General features: G+C 37.6%; 1 protein-coding gene across 1 annotated transcript in view; it reads left to right on the top strand.

Annotated features, from left to right (window-relative positions):
- The window catches only part of LOC138739422 (anoctamin-7-like), a 114213-nt gene that overhangs the window by 42427 nt on the left and 58784 nt on the right, over positions 1-13002 (top strand). The window contains exons 6-7 of the mRNA XM_069891415.1: positions 8070-8283; positions 9945-10067. Coding sequence (XP_069747516.1) covers positions 8070-8283; positions 9945-10067 — 337 coding nt within the window. The remainder of the gene's footprint in view (positions 1-8069; positions 8284-9944; positions 10068-13002) is intronic.

Raw genomic sequence — 13002 nt, forward strand, 5'->3', positions numbered from 1 at the left:
TTAATGGATGGTAATTAAGTTTATATAGATGGCTGAGGTTTTTTTAGTTGTATACCTAGGTATCGCATTGCTTGTGTTTGCTATCTAAATGGCGATTCTTTCTTAAACTTTGTGAAATCCGCATTATTCATTGGCATTGCTTCACTTTTATTTGCATTGATCTTGTACCCCAATACTTCTCCATATTCCTTTAATTTCCTATGTAATTGTTTTATTGATATTTCTGGTTCTGTTAAGTATATTATAACTTCATCTGCAAATAGAATGATTTTATATTCCTTCTCTTTTATTTTTATCCCTTTTATTTTATTTTCTGTTCTTATCAGTTCTATAGCTAACGCGAACAGTGAGGGAGATAGTGGACATCCCTGCCTTGTTGATCTGCTTAAGTTAAATTGTTTTGATATATATCCATTTACTGTCACTTTCGCCAATGGCCCCTTATATAATGCTTTAATCCAATTAATATATTTCTCTGGTAGGCTGAATTTTTGTAGTACTTTGAATAAATAATTCCATTCTACTCTGTCAAAGGCCTTCTCTGCGTCTAAAGCAACCGCTACTGTTGGAGTTTTATTTCCTTCTACTGCGTGAATTAAGTTAATAAATTTACAGATATTGTCTGTTGTTCGTCTTTTTTTAATAAATCCAGTTTGGTCTAGATTTAATAATTTTGGTACATAGTCGGCCAATCTGTTTGCTAATAGTTTAGCTATTATCTTATAATCTGTGTTAAGTAAAGATATTGGTCTATATGACGCTGGTGGAAGTGGATCTTTCCCTGTCTTTGGTATTACTGTAATTATTGCTATTCTGCATGAATCTGGTATGCTTTGTGTTTTATCAATGTGGTTGATTACTTCCAGAAGGGGAGGAATTAATAAATCTTTAAATGTTTTATAGAATTCTATTGGGAATCCATCCTTTCCTGGTGTTTTATTGTTCGGTAGTTTTTTTAATATCTCCTGTAATTCTTCTATTTCAAATGGTTTTATTAATTTATTTTGCTCCCCTGTTTGTAATTTCGGTAGTTCAATTTTAGTTAGAAATTCATCTATTTTGTCTTCTTTCCCTTCGTTTTCAGTTTGATATAATAGCTCGTAGAATTCCCTGAAGTTTTCATTGATCTCTGTTGGATTATATGTAATTTTTTTGTCCTTTTTCCTTAATGCCAATACCATTCTTTTATTTTGTTCTGTCTTAAGCTGCCACGCTAGAATTTTGTGCGTTTTTTTTCCTAGCTCATAATATTTCTGTTTTGTCTTCATTATGTTCTTCTCCACCTTATATGTTTCTAGTGTTTCATATTTTATTTTTTTTATCTCCCAATTCTGTTCTTTTAGTTGTATCTTCCTTTATTGCTAATTCTTTTTCTATATTTGTTATTTCCTTTTCCAACTGTTCTGTTTCCCGATTATAGTCCTTCTTCATCTTAGTTACATAACTTATTATTCGCCCTCTGATGAACGCTTTCATTGCGTCCCATAGTATAAACTTATCTTTCACTGATTCTGTATTTATTTCAAAGTACATTTTAATTTGTCATTCAATGAATTCTCTAAAATCCTGTCTTTTAAGTAGCATGGAGTTTAATCTCCATCTATACATTCTTAGTGGGATGTCCTCTAGCTCTATTGCCAATAACAGGGGTGAGTGGTCCGATAATAGTCTAGCTTTATATTCCATTTTCCTAACTCTCCCTTGAATGTGGGCTGATAACAGGAATAGGTCTATCCTTGAGTATGTTATATGTCTACCCGAATAGAATGAATATTCCTTTTCCTTTGGGTGTTGTTTCCTCCATATATCCAAAAGTTGCATTTCTTGCATCGATTTAATTATAAATTTGGTTACTTTGTTCTTTCTGTTAGTTTTTTTTCCAGTTTTATCCATGTTTGAGTCCAAATTAAGGTTAAAATCCCCTCCTATTAGTATGTTCCCTTGCGTATCTGCTATCTTCAAAAAGATATCTTGCATAAATTTTTGATCTTCTTCATTAGGTGAATATACATTGAGTAAATTCCAAAATTCTGAATATATCTGACATTTTATCATTACATATCTCCCTGCTGGATCTATTATTTCCTCTTCTATTTTGATTGGTACTTTTTTATTGATTAATATAGCTACTCCTCTGGCTTTGAATTATATGATGCTGCTGTTACATGTCCTATCCAATCTCTCTTTAATTTCTTGTGTTCCACTTCAGTTAGATGTGTTTCTTGTACGAATGCTATATCAATTTTTTCTTTTTTCAGTAAATTTAACAGTTTCTTCCTTTTGATTTGGTTATGTATTCCATTAATATTTAAAGTCATATAGTTCAACATAGCCATTTCATACTTTGTTTATCTTTCCTTTCCGTTTCCTCATCACCACCTCCCTTCTTATCCATTTCTGCTTTCTTTATTTGAATACATTATAAGACAACATTTCTAAAACATAAAATATTTCCACTATTCTCATATCTAAAATTCCTTTAACCCCAATAGTCCCTCCCCTTTCTGAGTTGCCCTTTGTCCCTTGTCGGGCAACCACATCTCCCCTTTCCATTTGGATTTGCGAATCCGCTCGCAAGTGTCAACTGATTTTGCAGTGACTGTAATTCTTCCCCACCCAGCCCCCCCAGAAAAGATTTTAATCTTCATATATAACAAAGGTCACTCTCTTAATTCTCTCCTTACTTCCTTTCTTCCCTTTCTTTCCCTTCTTAGTTCTTACCTATACTCTATTTTTTATATATACACATATATATACATACACACATATACACATATATATGTACCTACATACACACATACATATAGTTTGTTGTCATTTTTGTTCTTGTTACATCTCTTCATCTCTCTGTCTGTTTTGTAGTTGTTCTGCAAATTTTCGTGCTTCTTCCGGATCCGAGAATAGTTTGTTTTGCTGCCCCGGAATAACTATTTTAAGTACCGCTGGGTATTTTAACATAAATTTATAACCTTTTTTCCATAGGGTCGTTTTTGCTGCATTGAACTCCTTCCTCTTCTTCAGGAGTTCAAAACTTATATCTGGATAGAAAAAAAATTTTTGATCCTTGTATTCCAGTGGTTTTTTGTCTCTTATTTTTTTCATTGCCTTCTCCAATATATTTTCTCTTGTTGTATATCTTAGGAATTTTACTAGAATGGATCTTGGTTTTTGTTGTGGTTGTGGTTTAGGGGCTAATGTTCTGTGTGCCCTTTCTATTTCCATTTCTTCCTGTAATTTTTGTCTTCCTAGGACCCTGGGGATCCATTCTTTTATAAATTCTTTCATATTTTTGCCTTCTTCATCTTCCTTAAGGCCCACTATCTTTATATTGTTTCTTCTATTATAATTTTCCATTATATCTATCTTCTGAGCTAATAGCTCCTGTGTCTCTTTAACTTTTTTTATCAGATTCTTCTAATTTCTTTTTTAAGTCAACTACTTCCATTTCTATGGCTGTTTCTCGTTCTTCCACCTTGTCTACTCTTTTTCCTATATCTGTCATGATCATCTCTAATCTATTCGCTTTTTCTTCTGTACTTTTTATTCTTTTTATTTCACTGAATTCTTGTGACTGCCATTCTTTTACTGTTTCCATATATTCTTTAAAAAAATATATCCATGTACTTGCCCTTCCCTTCATCTTCCATTTCTCTGTTTTCTTCCTCCTCTTCTTCTGAGTCCACTCCAGGATCTGTGTCCTTTACCTCTGTCTCTTCTGGTTTTCTTGTTGGGTTGTTTGTTTTATTTTGTTGGGTATTTTTGGTCTTCTTATTTTTATTAGAAGTGTCTTGGTGTTGGTTTTCTTCTGGGTTGGTCATCTGTTGTTTCTTTGATTTCTTATTTTTATTCTCTTCCTTCTTGTTCTCGTTATTTTCTATGTTTTCCTCTTGCTGTTGTGTTGTAGTTGCCTCTCTCAGCTGTGGAGATCTACTCCTCAGCTGGTCCCCCCTCCCGTCAGTGTTATTTTTGTTCTGCGCATCGCGCACAGCGCGAATCCTCGCGCATGCGCGGTTGCGCACATTTGTTTGGCTCCGTGAGCCATTTTTGTAGTTCCGAGTTTGGGGCTTCGACTGACCTCAGGGAGCGGGCTTCTCTCTCCACGGCGGGCCTCCTCGTACAGGTAAGGCATTCACCTTCTTCTTCCGACGTCTTTCCTTCTTCTTTTCTTCCCGTTGTTTTTGGTTTTTCTTTCTTCACTGCCATTTTCTCCACACTTTTACTTTCAGTTTGTTATGGTTTTTATGTTTGTGCCTTTTTTTTTACTCTATCTTTTTAAAACTTTTCTGGAGAGGGCTGGAGTTCCCCTACTGGCCACTACTCCATCACGTGACTCCTCCCTGTGCCATTACAGTTGGTGGAAAGTGTGCTGAGCTGTCATGAAGTGAGTAACCGATCACAGGATTCCCAACCTCTGACCTACTCTTGTAATTATGGTTATCTATTTTGGCTGGCTATAAAGGGGGAACGAAGCTAGGAGAGAAGACATGATTACCTTTGAGCCTCTTCCTTTCCAAAAAAATGCTGCCTAATTTATTTCTAGCTGTCATTAATTTTTATTACCAATTTACACCGCTGGCACTAGTTTGTTTTTTATTTCAAGTTATTCTAGAACTCGAAGTTCTTAGTGCCAGTTGAGTTTTCCCATTATTAGGCTTGCATTACGTTGCTTTTTTTTTGAGTTGAATACCCCAAAAAATGTTATTTTTGCTCTGTCACATTCTTTCTTTGTAAATCATCTCAAGTCAGTCCACATTCTAATATATTTTTTTACATATAATTGACTTTTTTTCCCCATCGGCCATTATCACACTTACCTTCCGGAGTGACTTTTCACACTGGAAAGACCAGAATGCCAAAAATTGGGATCTTACACTACGTTTACACTAAATACTGAGGTGTGGTATTTTCGGTCGACATGGGATGCCACTGCGTCGGCATCGACCATGTTGTATAACCGATGTGTGACATACAGCATCAAGCATCATCAATAACGCCCCATTTATATTCCATTGCCTCTGAACTCCTGCAGTTATGTTTAGACTGCAAGTGTTCTGTGAAATTCTTTAGGGGCCCAGGATGTAAAATATTGGAACGATATTGAGCTCCATGACCTTTACACAGACTGCGTAACGGAATTTCGGGAACAATTTTCTGGAACGCAGCAGCTGTGTTTTTTAAAAAAAAGCATACGAGACACATGGCACAGTTTATTCAGTCTGAGGTAAATCCCTTAAATTTAGGGTAAAGACACACAAAAGCTGCAAATGCTGGAATATTGAGCAAACATAGAACTGCTGGAGGAACTCGGGCAGTATCCCTGATTAGAATTGTCAGTTAATGTTTCAGATTATTTTTATCAAGATGTTAATTTTTTTTCCAATTTTGGATAACTCCCACCCTCATCTAGTTCCACTATTTCCACCTCTACCTACTCCTATCCTTAATATTTTTCCTCCCTGCAGTGAACTGAGATTCACTGTTTATGTGTTTTCAGATGGCTGGCTCCGCCCTCACTTACCCCAATATAAACTCTGGTTTTCCCGCCTTACCTCAGATTCACCTGAGGACTATTGTACCTACCGGTCATTGATTGTAAGCTATTAAAAGCCTGTTTGTACTCCTCACTTGTCACTAAGCTCAATCAGTCGTGTTACACTCCCTCTCTCCCCCAGCTCATTCCACCTCTCCTCTTCTGTCCTACATCCTATCGCCTTGGATCCCTCCCCCAGCTTCTTTGCCCTTTATATATGCAATTTCACCTTTTTATTTTTGTCTTAATCTTGGGGATGTTCTTTTAGTGCTTACTTCCCAAGTTAATATTCAAAGAGTCAAATTTTTAGTTTTGCTTTTTTGATCAAGAGCAAAGTCCGTCTCCTTGTTAGGTTGTATCTTCTCTTTCCCAACTTTCTTGCAAATTTTCAAATTGTGCCACTTTACACTTTACCTTTCCAACTAACAGTAGAATATTCACTATAATTAGCCTGAACTGATACATCTTTGATTTCATAAAACAGTTCAGGTCAACGGTTCTGCCTGACCTGTTCAGCTCCTCCAGCAGAATGCATGTCAGCTTCAGATTCCAGGATCTGCAGTCTCCTCCTATGTATTTCCAGAGTCATTTTGTGCAAATATGAATCCGAGTTACATTTAATCAGCCAAGATCGCACTCTAACAACCGGCATCTTGTCTTGCACCTGTCTCTAAATTTTATGTCCGTGTGTGTGTGTTGAAAATTTACCAGTGAAGAAGTTGTGTGTGTTATCAGAGAAACCACATTGAAAAGGTTATATTATAAAACACAAAAGTACTAGAGGAACACTGCATCCATGGAAATAAATAAGCAATCGACAGTTCAGGGTGGAACCCTTCATCTGGAATGTCCAAAATCAGGCAAACCCCCAAATAAGAAGGTGGGGAGGGGCTGAGGGAGAAGAGGGAGGAACACAGACTTACAGATGATAAATAGATACAGGTGAGGGGAGAAATAAGGGAAAGGAGACAGGGCTGAGAAAGGTGCTCTTTGATAGGATGAAGAAAGGGAAGGAGGTAAGGAACGGGAGGAAGGAAGGTGTAGGTTATGGAACATCTGGAGGGACAGAGTGTGCTGGGCAGATGTGTGAGAAAAGAACAAGATGCAGGGATCTAATGACAGCAGAGAGGAAGCCAAGTTTTCTGAAGAAGAAGGACATGTCTGGAATGGAAAGCCTCATCCAGGAGGAACAGAGAGAAAATAATAGGATCCTTCTAGAAGACAGGGTAGGAAGAGGTGGAATCAAGGTAACTGTGGGAGTCAGTGGATTTATAAAACATACCTATAGCTAGTTTGTCTCTCAAAATGGAGACAGGAAGATTGAGAAAGGGGTCAGAATGTCCAGAGATGGACCAAGTAAATTTGAGCGCATAGTGGAAGTTGGCAGCAATGTGATATAGTTGACGAGCTTATCTTGGGTATAGGAGCAAGCACCAATGTCATCATTAATTGAGCAGAGAAAGAGTTGAGGAATGTTGTCTGTTTCGGTTGCTGTATAGATTTCTCCACATAGCCCCACAAAGATGGGCATAGCTTAGGCCCATAAGAGAACCCATGGCTTCACCTTTGATTTGGAGAAAGTAGGATGAGATGAAGGAGAAGTTATTGGGGATGAATAAAAATTCTGCCAGGTGAAGGAGGTTGATGATGGAGGGGGATTGGTTAGGTCTGTTATCCAGGAGATTATGCTACATCTATAAAGATTAATTGTCATCCAAAGTAATTTATACTAAATGCTTACCGAAATCTTAATTTTATTGCAAACTATTTTTTATACATTTCACTCATTGAAAATGATTGATTAACTTTTCTCATCATTAAAATTCTTACCAGGAATATGAGAATAATAAAGAAACACTGGAGCACATGTTCGTACAAAGAGTCTACATTGATCCCTGATTGAACCAAAATCAGGCCAATATTTAATCCTTGAATACAGTTCCCCCAACTTTGTCCTTTGCCATTTAAAAAAAAATGTTTTAACTTGTAATATAAATCCCTCTTTTGTTCAGTTTAAATAGTATTCATTCACTCCATTGAGTGGTTGAAACAAGGTAGCTAACTGATGGACAAAAATATATCTTTTAAAAAGGCGGTTTCATGTATCTTGTGTTGGAAAATGATTTGCCAAAACAAACAAGGGTTATAACATGAAAGTCTGCAGAACGTCTGCTGTGATTGTAGTAAAAACACACCAAAATGTTGGAGTAACTCAGCCAATCTTTCAGCGTCCATAAAAATCAAATACATATTGCTGATGTTTCGGGCCTGAGCCCTTCCTCAAGTAATAAACCTGATAGATTTGTCCCCTCAACACAATGTATTATCAATTGCAGCATGAGCCTACCAAGTACACCTCAAACTAAAATTGATAACAAATAATGTTTCATTTATGTATATATCTGTAAGCAGTAAATGTAAAATGTTATCCTGCAGGCTTAAAGTGTGAATTAACAAAATTCCTCATGCTATTATCAATGTTTAATATGAATGGAATTTTTTCTCTCCGCTGTGACTTGCCTGACTTTTTTTTTTACAGATGATATCACAGCAGCAGAACCACTGGATGCAAGGACAGAGCTTAATAATTTGTGGGCAAATACTTACTTTAAATTCCAGCCCCTCTGGAAAATTCGTAATTACTTTGGTGAAAAAATCGCACTTTACTTTGCTGTGATGGAAACACTTCTAATTAGTCTTATTATTCCTGCATTCCTTGGTTTGGCTATATTTATCTATGGCCTCTATTGCAGGTATTTTAATTTTCTCTTTCTGTCCATCAAAATATGAATTTTATGAGCTTCTAATGCTTGGTTCATTTAATAGGAGTGTTGCATAAACTGCATCAAGGATCACAATTGACTCATCTTTCAGATGAATGATATCCAAGCCCTCTTTGTGGTGAATGTCACAAAATGTTGCTTCAGGGTGGAATTATAAATTGGGAACCTAAAAGACTAGCATTTATATTCATGAAATGGTCAAATTTTTTGGATCACTTTTTTTGGGCCAAAAAAAAGTGAGGGGTGTAAGGTAAAACATCATGAGATGGGAATGTGTAAGGAGTTACCCTGTGCAGGGCTGTAACAAGAAGGGGAGGTGTCCTTGTACTCCTGTTAGGTAAAACATCATGAGATGGGAATGTGTAAGGAGTTACCCTGTACAGGGCTGTAACAAGATGTGAATGCATCCTTGTACTTACAAGATAAGAGAGACATTGATGGATTGAGAGGCAGGAAGCTAGCAGGGAAAGGATAGCAACAGTTTTAGTCATTGGACAAGTAATGATATGATGATGTTCTAAGCACGTATCCAAGGGTATAAAAAATCACCATTTTGCTGATAACGGCAGAATGCATTCTCCGACTAACATCGTTAGTCGCAAGTGTTACAATCCGGTAATAAAGAACAAAGAACCCTGATTTCGACTCAGTCTGGTGTTTGTCTCACTCATTCATGAACAAAGCAGACCTAACAGGGGGTGGGGGAGTTTAACTTTTACACATGTCAAACTTTTGATCTCGATAAGTACCTGGATCTTTCAAGGCTTTGGGAGCTCAGATGGCTGGGACCAGGTGGTAAGTTCATGGTTGGGGCATCAGGAGCTCGGATGGGTGGGCGACCGGAAGTTTGAATGGGCAAGGATCACCAAGCAGTGCATTGGGAGCTCCGGTGGTCAGGCGGCCGGGCTGAGGGTCAACTGTTGAGGCATCAGGAGCTTTGATGGGCGGGTGGTTGGGACCAAAAGTAGTGGGGTCGACCTTTACACAGGTCATACAAAAACACCGATTTTTTTTGGCCAAAAAAGTAGGTGGGACAACTATTGCATGGTATGGACAATTACATGAGTATATATGGTATTTGACAACATGGAATGATTTGGATTGGTAGCTATCTTTACCTTCATTGATCTTGAATAATGTCCCCTCAGGCTCATTGTTCACATTGAGGATGAATTTGCTCATTTGTATAGGTCCTCCTGGTTAGGTTGATACCTCTTATTCAAAGAATTGAAAGGGTTTGGTTTGTAATTTAGAAATACAGCACCATAGGAGGTCCTTCTGGCCCACAACCCTGCTCTGCCCAAATTCACCCAGGTGACCAATTAACCTTCTCAGCCTGTATGTCTTTGGAATAAGGGAGGAAACTGGAGCATCTGGACGAAACCCACACAGACATGGGGAGAATGTACAAACTCTTTTCAGACAGCACTGGATTTGAACCCGGTTTGCTAGCACTGTTCTGCTAACTGCTACACTAACCTTCTGACCATTATTATTTCTCATACCAATCACTCAAAAAGCACTATCAGGAAGTTTCTTAAACAGTGACTACACTTCCAAAGTGTTTTGGCAGTTCTATATTTATGTTAATTTAAACTTTATTACTCTTCAGTCTATTTATTCTGTTTCAGTATAAACTGTCACAAAACCAGCTATAAACTGGATGAATCATTTCGTGAGCTCAACTACAAAGAACTTTGTTCTTCTCCTATCTTGATTGCAGAAATAGTGGAGAGTGCTGTGGACACACTTAGGTAAGCATTAATATTAAGTATTTTGTGAGGATTTAGTCTTTGGTTTGCTAACTCACAGAAAATTGTGTGGTATTGCCTGATGCATGTTGTATGATCAATTTTGTCTCACAGACGGACGAAGCCCAGCTAACGTCCCAAACCAAATTTCTTCCACAGTTTATATTCTACTTCTGAAATCAGTGCTCAACTGTATCTTTGATTCATTTTCCAACATTCTCCTGCAGTATTTAGTTCCACTTTACACAAGCCTTTTTTTCCCCATGAGTAAAATCACTATGTAATACTAGGGATGCACTGTAATTAAAAATGGAAAAGGCTGGGAATACTCAGCAGATAAGGCATCATCTGTGGAAAGACAACTGGACCTAACACTTTAGATTTAAAGAACAAGTGAGAAAACCAGATAGATTTAGGTGTCAAGGGAATATATCTGATAGGGATGGACTGGGGTTGCTGTGGTGATATCCTTATAATTAAACGGTCTGGTTGATAGATTAATGAGGGAATTTGTAACGTCAGACAACATGCAAGCAGGGTCTTCAGCTTATCATGTCCATGTCCTGATACTTCTCCGTATTCCTTCAATTTCTTACGTAATTCTTTTATTGATAGTTCTGTTAAGCATACTATGACATCATCTGCAAATAGACTGATTTTATATTCCTTTTATTTTCTGTTCTTATCAGTTCTGCCAAGTTGACCTATTTAATTTAAATTGGTTCGATTATATATCCATTTATTGTCACCTTCGCATTGAATTCACCCATCGTTATTGAATGAAGATCTACCGGGACCAATGCCTGAAGAGGGCGCACAAAATCAGTGAACCAGTGCGGACTCGAAAGGCCAACACCTATTTCCGCTCCATAAATGGTTATATGGTCAGCCATTAAATGCCCATCTATTCATCTCATTTTTCAAGCACTTAGTCCGTAGCCTTCTATTCCCTTGCTTTTTAAGTGTTAATCTAAATACTACTTAAATACTGCGAGACTGTCTTCCTCCAACATCCCCTCAGGCAATCGTAAAGAGAGAAGACAAATAAAGGGACATGTAAAAGTTATGAAGTGCAAGTCAGAGCTGTTGCAAATCCTTTGCTGATTTATACTTTCTTGAATGACTTTCCCTGGGATGCACTTTGGTTTTTAAGATATTATCCATTATATTTTTGTTATTCCAGAATATCAGCAAAATGATGTAAGCAATCAGAATAGTTCAGTGTTATTGTTTCTAATTGAAACTAATGATATGACATCGAATGAGTTGAGATAAAGTTTTTGTTCATTTCATTCATCTCTCTGAGTAAAACCAACCATCCCTTTTCAACTATCCTGTTAGTAATTTGAACTTTTACCTTCACTTCACTTTGGCTTGGCTTCGCGGACAAAGATTTATGGAGGGGGTAAAATGTCCACGTCAGCTGCAGGCTCGTTTGTGGCTGACAAGTCCAATGCGGGACAGGCAGACACGGTTGCAGCGGTTGCAAGGGAAAATTGGTGGGTTGGGGTTGGGTGTTGGGTTTTCCCTCCTTTGCCTTTTGTCAGTGAGGTGGGCTCTGCAGTCTTCTTCAAAGGAGGTTGCTGCCCGCCGAACTGTGAGGCGCCAAGATGTACGATTTGAGGCGATATCAGCCCACTGGCGGTGGTCAATGTGGCAGGCACCAAGAGATTTCTTTAGGCCGTCGTTATACCTCTTCTTTGGTGCACCTCTGTCACGGTGGCCAGTGGAGAGCTCGCCATATAACACGATCTTGGGAAGGCGATGGTCCTCCATTCTGGAGACGTGACCTACCCAGCGCACCTTCAGTGCTTTGCAGAATGACCACATCAAATATCAATCTGTGGGAAAATGTGCTTCATGTCATCTATACCATAAGCTGAACTTGCTTTATTAACTAAAATGTACATCTCATTCTTGCTTATGTTGTGAACCATCTACACAGGACTCTGAATTATGTTGTAATCTCTGTGGAACACTTCTCATAAATTCCATTAAAAATTGAGAAAATAAAACTTGGTACTAGGTTGATTGTAATATGCATTCATTCAATATCCACCAATTATCATTTTCCATTTCTGCTTAAGGTCCCTGGTGTGATTCAATCTCAGTACAAATTAGCATGTTGTTCAAATTATAACAAAGATCTGGCCATTTTCTTCAATTAATAACATTCAATATCTCAAAGTTGAAACAAATCCTGCTTTAAAAAAATAACTACATTTCTGTTTATAATTGATATACATTTACAGGATGTTGACAGCAACAAGGAGAGCATTAATTGCTATTTCCATATGCCCTTGAATTGAAATACCACAACAGACCCAATAAAAAAAGTTGTTTTGAATATCGATCAAGTGAAGTTGATAGATTTTCTTCCCAAATAAACCATATAAATCAAATGAAGTTTATAGCTGTAGAGTATCAATACTGATACATAATTTTTAAATAAAATTGGACAATTTAATTTGATTGGAGGGATTAATGTCAAGGACAACTGTAAAGGTTTTCCATATTGATAAACCACTTTAAATTAGATTAAATATAATGGAATTGAAAACTTGGCTGAATGGTGTTCTAACAATAACCTCGCACTTAATGTCACCAAAACCAAGGAGCTGATTGTTGACTTCAGGAGTGGATCACCAGAGGTGTACGATCAAGTGATCATTGGGGGATCAGAGGTGGAGAGGATGAGCAAAATAATTCCTGGTCCTCGCTATTTCAGAGGAACTTTCTGGACCCAACATACAAATGGCATCATGAAGAGAGCACGTCAGTACCTCTACTTTCTCAGGAGTTTGTAGAAGTTTGGTATGACATCGGAAACCTTGGCAAATGTCTACAGGTGTGTCGTGGGAAGTGTCCTGACTGGCTGCATCACAGCCTGGTATGGTGGCACCAATACCTCTGAATGGAAAGCCCTGCAAAATGTAAT

This window comes from Narcine bancroftii, chromosome 7, assembly GCF_036971445.1.
Source record: "Narcine bancroftii isolate sNarBan1 chromosome 7, sNarBan1.hap1, whole genome shotgun sequence".
Taxonomy (NCBI): domain Eukaryota; kingdom Metazoa; phylum Chordata; class Chondrichthyes; order Torpediniformes; family Narcinidae; genus Narcine; species Narcine bancroftii.